The sequence below is a fragment of the Sarcophilus harrisii genome, chromosome 4, assembly GCF_902635505.1.
Source record: "Sarcophilus harrisii chromosome 4, mSarHar1.11, whole genome shotgun sequence".
Taxonomy (NCBI): Eukaryota; Metazoa; Chordata; class Mammalia; order Dasyuromorphia; family Dasyuridae; genus Sarcophilus; species Sarcophilus harrisii.
The window spans coordinates 219,037,936-219,051,452 of record NC_045429.1 but is presented as its reverse complement, the minus strand read 5'-3'; the positions used below and the strand labels follow the sequence as shown (position 1 = coordinate 219,051,452).

Sequence of the window (13,517 nt, the reverse complement as noted above, 5' to 3'; positions counted from 1 at the left end):
ACAATAATCTAAATGAGAGGTGATGATGTCTTAAGCTAGGGTACTATCTATGTGAATAGGGAAGCCTCAAATATAGGAGATTTAGAGGTGAAATCAAGACTTGTAAATAAGTTAGAAATAGAAAATGAGAAAAGAAAAGATTTAAAGTATGAGTCTGAAATGTTTAACTTGAATGACTAGAAGGATGGTCTCTCAATAGAAATTTGGAAGCTTGAATGAGTTTAGGGGGAAATCAGTTATTTTTGGATATGTTGAGCTTGATAATAATGCCTACTGGACATCAATTGGTTATGTCCAAAAAGGCTGTTGTTTTTGGAAACTAGTGCTGACTATATAGATTTGGGAATCACCTGAATAGAGATGATAATTAGACCTATAGAAGTTGATCAAGGACAGAGAAAGACAATAGAGATAAGAGGTAGGCTCAGACTACTCTTTCTTTTAGAGAATGATACATGATTTACCAAAGGAGACTCAGTAGGAACTTTCTAATAAGAAGGTAATAAAGAACAGGTATTGTAATGAAAACTAAGGGAGTAGAGAATTTTTAGGAGAAGAGAGAGCTCAACAGTGGCAGTGTTATAGAGAAATCAAGGACAGTGAGGACTAAGAGACCATCAGATGAAGTCTTATTTATTAAGTGCTACTTTTTGACGGAACTGTGCTTGACACTGAAGAAGATACAAAGACAAATGAGGATTTCTTGACCTCCAGGAACTTAAATTCTACTGGAAGAATACTACAGGCACATGGAAAAATAGAAGATAATTTGATGAACTGGAGAGAGCACTAACACCTGAGTTGGGACAGAGGAATGATGGAAGGCTTCACATACTGGATTTCCTTTAAGTGAAGTACATATTTCCCCCCATTTCTTTACACTTCCATTCAGAGCACAAAATTCCAATACTCCAAAAACTAAAATAATTTTAAATGTACTCTTCTTCTCCCTACCATGTGAAGATTTCATAAGAAACTATGATACTTACTTTGTTTGGGGAGAATTGGTTCTTTTTCCTCTAGACTTAATCTAGAAGGAAAAAAGAAGAAAAAACCACAGCCAAGAGCTCTAAAGCTATCAGAAATTTTTCTTAGGCTCTCTTGTAACTAACTTTCTTGTCCTCCTGGCTTTTATTTTACTGACATTGTGTGTGTATATTCCAAATGATTGTTTCTTTGTCTTTGTTATTTTCTGATTTTACTTTGAAAAGCCTTTTATAATATTATGTTCTAAGGGCATCAAATACTATAAAAAGTGCATCATTATTATCTTCCATATATAATTTATAGTTCTTTTTCATTTTATTCTATTCCTTTACACTGTGGGAATAGCTATGATCTGATATATTATTTTTAAAAGGATGCTGACATTTTCAGCTTTCTTCTAATAGCCTGTCTCTGTATATCTGTCTCTGTCTGTGTTTCTCTATTTTCATCTCTCTCTCTCTCCATCTAAGATGACCTGAAATTTTTTAGAATATCTTTTAATTAAAACTCATTTTTTGAATGAACAAGTATCTATCTTTCTTTCCCTAATAACCCTCTACACCAATGGGAAAATGTTGAAATCCAGCTCTAGTAGTGATAAGGGTGTGATAAATCAGGGGCCAGGTGAAAGAATTCCTTATGAAATCTTCAAATTTATTGGTCAGGGAGACAAGTATATATATATATATATATATATATATATATATATATATATATATATACACACACACACACACACGCATATCTATATATCTATATATATATCTCAATCTACTGAGAAGCAAATGAGTAAGCCCAGATTTTGGCTACTTCAACAGAGATGTAGATAGTATACACACCAGAGCAAAATTATCATACCAATATGCTCAAGTATATTTCTCCCAAATGTGTTTAGCCTCCATTGTGGGCTGCTTTTCCTGTCCTTAGTTCAGAACTATGTCTTTGATCTATTATATAGCTGAATTTGCATTTTGCTTCAGTCACAATCTTTATCAATGTATTTAATAAGTTTGTCTTAGCTATTGTAATATATATAGAAAAGGGAAGTTAGTGAGCTAACCTATAGTAAGTTACAAAACCTAAATCTGAAGGAAAAGAATCATTATAACATAAATAGTTTAGCAAAATAAATTTCCTCATTGAGCTCTCTTTAAATCACATATATGTTTTAAAAATTCACAGGAAAAAAAACCCTCACAATTTTCTTTTTCTTTTCTTTTTTAAGGCAATTGGGGTTAAGCAAGTTGTCCTAGGGTCACTTAGTTAATAAGTGTTGAGAGGCCACATTTGAACTCAAGTCCTCTATCCTCTGCACTATTTAGCAACCCCACCTCTCTTTCTCTCTGAAAGAATGTTTGCTACTGCTTTGGGAAGTAGTAGTTTCCATTTCATTGATAGGCACAGGAATTCTGGGAATGATATATTATATTCAAGATCATCTGTCTGGCTTTCCAGTACAGCCCTGAGAATCATCATTCTTGGCAGCTGTCAACTGACTACTACACATAGGGTAGGAAGCCAGCTTAGTTGAATCATCAAGGCACCTTGAGACAGGCAGACAGACAGACAGACAGACAGAGGCAGCATGTGTCAGGCAAGTCAAACCACCATCACTATCACCTGGATCTTCATTTCACCTCATATTCTGATGGGATATTGAATGCAAGAATCTCAGGAATACCCATATTTACAGCACAGTGCCTGTAGCCATATTTCTACGAAAGAAACCACTGTGGGGATAAAACCTGTTAACTAGTTTTTACAGGGGTTATAGCAACATCTTCTAAAGATCCCTCCCAAAAAAGTTCTTAACATCAATGTTGTTGGTACTGCCAAATGATTCAATATCAGAAACTGATATTCTATAAGTGGAAATGACATGAAAGAGGCAGCATTAACATCTACTTTGCCATCATATTCTAAGGACCATGGGTCTTTTCCATCTAACTTGCACTCCAAATCTTCCATGTTTTGTTTTCCCCATTAGAATATGAGCTGCTTGAGAGGAGGGACAGATTGTGTCTTTTTTACATCCCCCAAAATTTAGCACAGTGTTTTGCACATAAATGCTTAATAAATCCTCCTTCCCTCCTTCTCTCTCTCTCTCTCTCTCTCTCTCTCTCTCTCTCTCTCTCTCTCTCTCTCCTCCTTCTCTCCCTATATCCTTCCTCTTCCTCTTTCCTTTCCTTCCTTCCTTTCTTCCTTCCTTCCTTCCTTCCTTCCTTCCTTCCTTCCTTCCTTCCTTCCTTCCTTCCTTCCTTCCTTCCTTCCCTCCCTTAACATGCTATTTACTAGTTCTCATAGAGAATCTTGACAGCCACATGATAAAGTGAAATTAACAGCTATATAGTTGCTGAACCAGAAGACTCAGGTTCAAGGACTAATTTTGACAATGGGTTATATGACTTTTGTCAGCTATAACATAAAAAAATTCATTCTTGTTATGACAAAATATTTTCAACAATTTTAACCAGCAGAAAAAAATGACTGTGCCATTTAGCTCACTTAAAAAAATGACAGTTGGACCACACTATCAAAGTGACTATTTTAATGGTCTACTTATCAAACAGATGTTTTAGCTTGAAATATATATATATATATATATATATGTAATATTTATATATATATAAAATATAGTAGAACAAACTAACTTGATATAGAAGGTGAATCCAATGCCATCATCAAAAATAACACTCATCACCTTTTCATTTTCTTTCTCACACATGTAGAAAAAGAGAAAGAATATACACATGTACACACATGTATACATATACATATGTATGTACACACAGAATTAGAGGCAGTATCGTGTAGTGGATGGAGAATTCAACTTGGAGTTCAGAAGATCTGAGTTAAAATTATTTCAGACATTCATATGCTACCCATGTTATTCATATTAATGTCTCCATGGAGTACTTAGATTCCTTCTCTGTAACAGAATGGGTTGTCTCAGTGATTTGTAGGGTACTTTGTAGTTCTAAAAACAAAGTTTCCCAAAAGTCTTAGTGCAGTTTAATCTATTAAAACTTAAAACTGTACTAAAATTTTTGGGACATCCTATATAGGATTCTATGATATACCAAGTTTGAAAAAAAAATCTGAGGCTTTTGGTTGGCCTCTAAAGTCAATATTGATGAGTGACATATGGTAGCCAAAAAATTAATGTTATCTTGAGCTACGTTAAAAGTATCATTTCTTTGAAGAATAGTTTTCTTGTATTTTGTTCTGATCAGGCCATGTTGAAAGTACTGTATTCAATTGTGAATTTGCCATGTTTAAGGACAATGACAAGTTAGAATATGCAGAAGACAGCCAGGATGGGAAAGAATCTTGAGTGCCTATCATAATGAGAATTAGTAGAAGTAATTGGATTTATTCAGCTTAAATAATAAGAGAACTGGAGTTGGGAAAGTATGATAGATGTCTTCAAGAACTTGAAAAGCTGTCATGCAATATGATGGAGAGTCCTAATGCAATATGATGGAAAGTCCTAATTTGTGACAAGAATAGTTTAGATTATATGTAAGGAAACATTTCCTGATCATGAGGATGTTAGATGCTGAAATAAGCGATGGAAAAAATAAAGGAAATTTATGATCTTGTGATAAAAAAGAAAATATAACAAAAACACATCACTTGCACATAATTGGTCAATCAGTCAATGTACAAGAATCTGTTAAGTGCCTACTGTGTATCAGGCACTGGACATAAAATTAAATAATCCTTCCTCAAGGGGCAGGCAGACATTGCTTTCTAAATTTTTTTCTTTGATTTCTTCTTGTTTTGGTTTAAGAATTTCAATAGTTGAGTAATTTTTCAGTCATGTCCAACTCTTTGTGACTCCATTTGGGGTTTTCTTGGCAAAGATACTGGCATGGTTTGCCATTTCCTCCTCTAGTTCATTTTACAAATTAGGAACTGAGGCAAACAGGGCTAAATAACTTGCCCACAGTCACAGAGCTAGTAAGTAACTGAATCTACATTTGAACTGAGGAAGATGAGTTTTCCAGAGTCCAGGTTTGGCACTATACCCATTGCACCTCTGATCTTTAGTTTGGGGCATATCTAGGGCATATCTTCTCATAAAGAGAAAATTCAAAGGAGAAATATGTGACCTCTAAAGATAACCTTGTAAAAAGAACCAACTACTATTCTTTCCCTACTGTAAGAACAATTGTAGACTTTCAGAGCAGGAAAGAACTTTGTAATCTAATTCCATTTCCTTATTTTGGGGATGGGGAAACATAATGAGATCTAGAAGACGCCAAATTATTTGTCCAGAGCAAGACAAAACTCCAAGTATCTTAACTTTAACTCCCATTCTTTTCCTACTATGTCATGATGCCTTCTTTAAAGTGTAATTTATTATGTATATGTAGAATATTTTGATTGCTTGTTACAAATTTTTGTTGTTTGTTTTATAAAAATGGAAACTTTTTTCAATAAATATTATTCTTCATAACCTGAAAAAATATAAAATATATGTATATGTATCTCTCTCTCTATATAAAGTGTTATATTTATCTGAGTAGTAAAAGCCTTTACACTGGGGAAATAGCCTATGCTTGCTTAAGAACTAATTTTTCATGTGGCAATTTGCCTGCTTATCTAATATGTTTAAGCTCCAAGAATATATTATTTTCACTGTATTATCTTAATAACGGAGGAGGCAAAATCAAATGTGGTCATGAAATTGTCCTTGTAATTTTATTTTTCCTTCCCCTCATCCCCTGTGCTAAACCTCTTTTTATACATCTAGACCCAGGTTGATGCTGCTTAGATAATTTGTAGGAAGCACAAAATTGCATTTTTTTCTTTTTCTTCTCCTTTTTGTTCTTGTCCTTCTTGTTCTTTTTTTTTGTCCTTCTTGTTCTTGTTGTTTTTCTTTTTTTGCTAGACTTCCTTTAGACAGCTTAAAAATATTAAATTCAAAGTTGTTGTCTTTTAAAGTTTTCTCTTGAATACATAAAAATGACCACTGAACCACCATTAGTAAGACATGGAATTGTTTGTTTTTTAATTTTATTGATTTTTTTTAATTTATGAAGCAAAACAAGCATTTATATAACAGTAGAATAATAAAAAGATGATTACATTTAAAACTACAAATCTATATGTACAAATTACTATTCCTTTAAAATATATAACAATTTTTTATTAAATTTCTTTTGTCCCTTTCTCTCTTCCCCATCTTTCCTAGAGATAGCTCTCTGTAAACATAAATATGTATCTATATGTAAAATAATTCTATTCATACTTCTATTTATCATCTTTCTCTCGATACAAATAACCTTCCTTCACATGGGATTATAAATATTTTCCCCTTATTAACAAGAATAGACTTTGCCCTAAATCATCCATGCCCATATGATATAAATATTTTTACAAAATGGTTCATGATAATAGAATTTCTTGTCCACCTAGAGTTTATGGTCCTAAATGGGGATTAGATGGTAAACTCTTTGAGGTAAGGGACTTTATTTCTGTATTTTCTTATTTCTAGCACATAGTATAACACCCAATGTGTAGAAAGGGATTTATGGGTGTTTGTTCCACACAATTTACAAAACAGATCATCATGGTTTCTAAATTGTGGTGAAAAAATAGAAATTTCTCAGGACAAGTTAAGGTAGAAATCATCTCAATCTCTTCTATAAATGAATTTTTCTGGAATTAAAAATAAAGATAAAATTGAAAAAAAATAAAGATAAAAGAAGAGAGAATGTTTCTCTTTGTAATTCTATCCTGATTTCTGATGCCTTTTTTTGTAGTTCAAATGTAAAGCAAGTTCATATATAATTTATTGTCTACTGACATATCCCTGTGCCTTTTAAAATGAAATTTTCCAAGAATTTATTTTCTATTTACATTTCAATATGATTTTTCTATGATAATAGTAATACCAATAATTGAATATGTTTTTTCCTTTTAGAACTACAGTCAAGAAGATTAAACAGACCAGACACTGATATAATACTAGTATTTGTTCTGATCACTGGTGTTATTGTTTGTATTGGTGTGATCTTTGCATTAGTCTTCATAATTATTCACTGGTAGGTGAACAGCTGGGTTTTTGTTTTCTTTAATCATGATTCTTCTAATTTCCAACTGGGAGATAATTATTATAGTCAATCAACTTCTTGAAATGAGAATATTTGTAATAACTCCATTGCTTGTAAGTCACCGAGAAAGTATATGTTCATTCAACAAAACTTTTATTAGTGCCTATGATAGTCAAAGAGCTATTTGAGGCCCTTGGTTAGATAAAAGGATAAATAAGATATTCTTTCTGTTCTCGAGGAGCTTATAAATTAGTTGGCTCCCCAAAGAGCAAGCTAGAAAAGTGGGTTGATTTACTTCAAATAAATGTAAAATTTTGCATTTGCTTTTTTTTTTTAAAGCAGCCAAATACATATACGATGCAGTAGATAGGTCTAGAAAGTATGTTAAAAAAAACAACTTAGTAATGCAGGTTGACTGTAGACTTAATAATAATAATTTATGTTTATACAAAATTATAAAGTTTGGACAGTCAGCTAGGTGCAACAATGGAGAGCGCACTAAGCCTGAAATTAGGCAGACTTGAATTCAGTTCTGGACTCAAACACTTCCTAATTGTTTAATCCTGGACAAGTCACTTCATTCTGGTTACCTCAGTTTCCTCATCTATAAAATTAGCTGGAGAAAGAAATGGAAAACTACTCTGGTATCTTTGCCAAGACAACTCCAAATGGGATAACAGAGAATCAGATAAGACTGAAATAATTAACAAAACAAGGTTTGCAAAGTGCTTTATTTATATTATTTCATGTGAAACCTCAACAATCCTGTGAACTAGATGCTATGATCATTCCCATTGTACAGATGAAGAAACTGAGTCTTAGAGTAGTTGTGACTAGCCTCAACTCACACTGAAAGTATCCAAAATGTGACTTGGAATTCATGTCTTCACTCCAAGCCCAACAAGATATTATATTCTGTTAAACTATTCCTTTAGCTTAATAGATGTGATTGACCTATGTCCTCCATGATCCTACATAACAACCAAAAAAGCTACTACATTCTCTCTAAGGTTGCATTAATAGAATTGGTACCTCCAAAACCAAGGTGGCAAATGCCCCATTTTAGTCTGTGCTGGTTAGAACACATTTGGCACATTGTTTTCAATTATGGGGCCACATTTGGGGAGAGACATCAACAAATTAGATTGCATCCAAAGAATGTTCACAAGAAAGTTTCAAATTTTGCCATTTGAGGAAAAGTAAAAGAAACTTAAGGACATGTAGTCTGGAAAAGAGAAGATTTCTAGGAAAGGATGTCAGAAGAGTTCTCTTTAGATAGATGAGGAATTGTCATGGAGAACAAAGATTAGATTACTCTCTCTGTGTGCATAGAAACTTAAAATGACAAAACCAGCTTCCAGGGGATAGAAACTTCAGGGAAGCTCAATATTAGAAGAAACTCCTTAAAATTTTGAGCCATAAGGTTATATATTTAGAGCTAGAGGAGGAGATGTTAGAGGTCAAATATACCTTCTTTTAACAGATGAGGAAGTAAGCTCTGAGATGTTACTTCCCTGGGGTCACACAACTAGCAATTCTTGGAGAAGCAAGGTTTGAGTGCAGATCTCCCTCACTCAGAGTTCAGCTCTATGTCCTCCATACAACACTACCTCTGAAACAGAATAAAATAGTCAAGTCACTGTAATTGGAACTAATAAAACATACATCAGATGGCTATTTCTTAGGAAAGTTATGCTGAAGAAGTTTTTCGATTGTTATTAATATCCAATTAATGTTTTTGTCTATCATATCAGACTAAACACAAATATACACAACATACATCTTATGGTTTATATATATATATACCTATGTGTTTATACATATTTATATATACATATATAATATACATGCTCATATATAACACATATATATTTACAAATATTTATTATATACATGTGCAGATGTATCTATATCTCTATGGATATATGTATGTATATATGTATGAACACATCTCTCATAGTTCATAAGATCACCAGGTCTTTTTCATTGTGAGAACACTGAGCTATTCTTGTCTGGAACTTATGAGGATGCTTTCCTAAACATAAGCAAAGCTCTTTATTTTTTTTTTTACTTTAATTTTATTGGTTTTATACTGTAATGCATCAGAGGTGTCACACTTAACATCTAGTATATCTGATATGTTACAGTACAAGGCCATGAACAGATTCTTGGTATAGTATATAGTATATACAACACTTGATTGGAAATCAGGAAGATCTGAATATGAATCCTGCCTCTGATTTTTGTCCTGGGGAAGTGATTCTGGACAAGTGATTTAGCTTTTCTGAGCTTCATTTTTCACATCTGAAAATGGAGATAATAATAGAACTTACTTCTTTGGGTTATTATAAGCATGAACTTAGATAATTTATTTACTTAGTACTTAGCAAACTTTAAAATACTATATAAATATATAGTTTGCAGGGTGTTGTATATTTAATGATGACCACCTTGAAAGCAAGGTGATAAAACTAAATAATTGGTCTATATCATTTATATCAAAACTTTCCCGTTGTAAATATAAGATTCTTAATAGTAACAGCCATAGACAACCATAGGCAAGAAAGAAATCTTTCTGGAAATTCGATTATTCCTTAATGCTAGTTTCTTCTCTCTGAGAAGAAGATGATGATGGTGATTAGAGAAGCAGTATGTTAGAGTACATAGAGACCTAGCCTTGGAATCAAAAAGACCTGGATTCATAATTTGACATATGATGTCTGTATTGCCTTAGGCAGATGACAGTCTCTCAGTGTTCCAGGGAACTTTCAGACTATAATATACAGACAGCAGGTACTAATCTGCATTAGTAGAGAAAGTTCCTTTCCCCAGATTCCTATATTAATGAACTCACAGGTCCAGTAATGATATAAAGACTACTATAGACTTGGGGACAAGGCGACATAAGTAGAATCCTATTCCTGATATTTATATCCATGTGACATGTGTGACTAAACCTTAATTTCATCAACTATAAAATGGGTATTATGATGCTTTTGGTACTTATTTCGTATAGTCATTATAGCATTCAAGTAAGATAATGCATAAAAGTTCTGTGTCAAATATTAAATAACAATATACATGTCACCTGTTATTAATTGACCTTAATCACTATTCTAGATTTAATCATTCAATCAGTTCTTAAACCCACCTAGTTGTTCTTTCATCCAGTCTATATCTATGGTATTCATTTATTCTATTATCCTAGAAATCAGTTGAAAAAAGAAATGAGTTTACCCCGGCCTAGCCTACTTTTAATGAACCCACATTGGCTCTCATAATCTACTTCCCTTTTTAAAGTGATCACAAAATTCACTGAATGAGAGCTAGAATATTTTTTCTTCTTTTCTACCTTTGGGAATGAAGACATATAACTTCCCCTAGTACTGTTTTCCTGTTTTCCATAGTTTTTCACCACTGAGAACAGGATTATTTCATCCTCAGGTTTCTCTGCAGCCTGGTATATATTTCATGTGAATCTTTCAACTTTATCAAGAGGAGCTAGAAACTTTAACATATCTTTTATTCACTTATCTTCAGTTTTAATTCCCTGTTAACTATTTTCACTGGATTCCTCACTGATCATAGATCATTCTATTTGGAAGAAACACAAACCAAATATCAAATCAGTAAACCTGCCTTTTCTTCTTCACCTATTACCATTGTCTAATCCAACTTAAGCAGGAATCATATGCTTTCTTTGATGTCACACTTAATCCAAATTTCTTTTTTCTTTTTCTTTTTTTTTTTCACCAGATCAATGATTTCATTTGTATTGGGAACTTCCAGTAAGATAATTTCATATGTGAATGCAGAGTTAGATCATTAACTATGTCAGTGAACAAACATATACTAAGCCCTTATAATATACTAGACACTACAGTCCCTACCCTCAAGAAACTCATATTCTCAAGCACACAAAATATGTAGAAAATTATATGCATATATGTACACACACACAAAATCTCTATGGTGTGAGTAGAAATGATTTTTTTAGAAAGAAGGCACTGGAGTTGATGGGGGAGGAGAAGTAATAGAAACAGGAAAGGCTTCATACAGAAGGTATACTTCAAGCTGAGTCTTGAAGGAAGCCACTGGCAGACATGAGGAAGAGAACAATCCATTCCAGTGTGAGGGTCACTGAAAAGTCACAATTAGGACATGAAGCATCTTGTGTAATCAATAGCAAGGAGGTCAGTGCTTCTGGATGATTGAATACATAAAGGACAATAAAGTCTAAAAAGACTGGAAAGAAGGAAGAGGCTAGATTTTGAAGAGTTTTAAAATCTAAAGAAAAAATTACATTTGATTCTGGAAGTTATAGGGAGCCACTGGAGTTTACTGAGTAAGGGTCAGGTCTGCATTTCTGGGGAAAAATACTTTGACAGCTAAGTGAAAGATGGTTTAGATTGGAGACAGATGAAGTTGGAAGACCAATGAGAAGGCCATTTTAATATTCCAAGTATGAGGTCATGAGAGCCTGCACAATGGTGGCACCTGTGAAAGAAATAAATGTAAAATAGGTACAAGACTTAGCAACAGATTAGACATGGAGGCAGTATACATTGTTATCCTGGGTGACTAGGAGGTTGGTGATACTCTCAACTACTAGTAACAGGGAAATTTGGAAGAGAGAAGGTTTTGGAAGGAAAGTGAGTTCTGTTTTGAACATGAATTAGACATGTCTGTAGTACAATCTGGTTCAAAATATCTAAGAAATTGTTTATGATGTGACACTGATGACTTGCCTAGAGTCACTATTAATATATTTCAGAGGAAGAACTCAAACCCAAAACTTCCCTGATTTAGAGTCAGTGACTTAATTTTTATGAGCCTCAGTTACCTCATCCATAAAATGAAAGTTTTATTGTAGATGATCTCTGAGGTCCCTTCTATCTCTATATTTGTAAGAATCTCTATATCTATGCCACACTTCTCCCACATGGATGTAGTCTCTAAAGACCTTTTAGATGTTGTCCATAATTGGCTTTAGCTAGTTCTGGGCTTTATAATTCTGACATTCTCCTTTGTGGGACCATCCATTCATTTGTATGTATATTCAATTATTTGCTTAGATTAAAAAATATGCTAATCTTTTCTTTCTCTTTAATATAATTCATTGATGAGTTCCCTATCCTACCACATCTGTCCTTTTAGATATTTTTAGTCTTTCCTCCTCCTCTGAAACTTATGTTTATTATCAGAATTTCATTCTCAATAACATTCCATTTCTATTGAGCTTACTTTACCTATAGAATTTAAAATAATGACCATCCTTTATTTTTATTATATTTAATTTTGAAATTCACACTCTATAAGGCTAGGTTACATACCATATGGTTCTCAACCTCTCAGTTTCTATTTACCAAGGACTATCAGGTGGAGTAGTTTGTTCTTCTCAAGCTTCATATAATTTCTATGTTAGCAGATGATTTTTTTAATGGGTCAGAATTAGGTCCATAATAGTAGTTTTCCTTCATTTCTTGCTCCAACTTTAGGAGGATGAGATATTCAGTAAGTAAAATCAAGACTTTATTGGTTCATCTGCTTCTAATAGAATCCCAGAAAAAGCTAAAGTTTCCTTATCATACAATATCATAATTTTGGGCTGTGTTTCTGGAACTCACCAACAATTTCTCTCTGATTGGAAAATCCATTATACTGCTCCTGTAATCCCACTTTTCTTTCTGTCTATATTGATTATCACTCAAATGCTCTCTACCTTTATTCGTCTGATTTGGATATGCTCATTGAATGTCTTCTCAGGATATATTATTCTGCTCTACTCCTTTTGATTGGGCTCTACTCTTTAATTAGAACATGTTTTTGTTCACTTTTTCTATATATGTCTCCACACACATAATTAATGAAAGAACTTATGGAAAATAAGAAAATGTATAAATTCAAAACTATTTAGTCATAGATTTAATTCCTTCCTTTTTTAATTTTAGGGGTACTGTAAAAACATTCTGGGCAACAAAAGGCTCTCTTTCAGAGATGCATTCTGAAGAGAGCTCAGTAAGATTCAAAGAAGGAGCTTCTATGGAACCATTGCCAAACGATACCGTTGGGACTGATGAAGATTGCTTAAGTGAATGGAATGAGTGACATATAAGCTATTAGAAACAAAAAAGCAGTATAGTATGTAAAATGCATTATTATATAAATAAAATATATACTAAAATATTTACATGTTTGGAAAAGTGGTTTCTTGTAGCATGAAGGTAATGCTTGGCTTTCTTTAGTACAACTTGGCAGGGAGGTGATTAGCATTTAATTGTAAAGCTGTCTTATTAATACCATTGCCCAGATTATGACATTTAGTTAGACGGTCTGTATTTATTTGCCACTGAAAATAAAGCTAGGAGATAGGGCTGTGAATTAAATTCTTCCATGTCTTCATTCCCTTATGTTCAATTTGTTATACAGAAGGAGGAGGAAGGGAATTTGAAGGAATAAGTATTTATA

At 33.1% G+C, this 13,517-nt stretch overlaps 1 protein-coding gene across 2 annotated transcripts in view; it reads left to right on the top strand.

The window, feature by feature from the left end:
- Positions 1-13,222, top strand: part of SPACA1 (sperm acrosome associated 1) — a 32,700-nt gene extending 19,478 nt beyond the window's left edge. For both annotated transcript variants that reach the window (XM_031964543.1, XM_003769271.2), the window contains 2 exons: positions 6,920-7,040; positions 13,001-13,222. In XM_031964543.1, coding sequence (XP_031820403.1) covers positions 6,920-7,040; positions 13,001-13,157 — 278 coding nt within the window. In that variant the 3' untranslated portion in view covers positions 13,158-13,222. The remainder of the gene's footprint in view (positions 1-6,919; positions 7,041-13,000) is intronic.
- Positions 13,223-13,517: the final 295 nt, after the last annotated feature.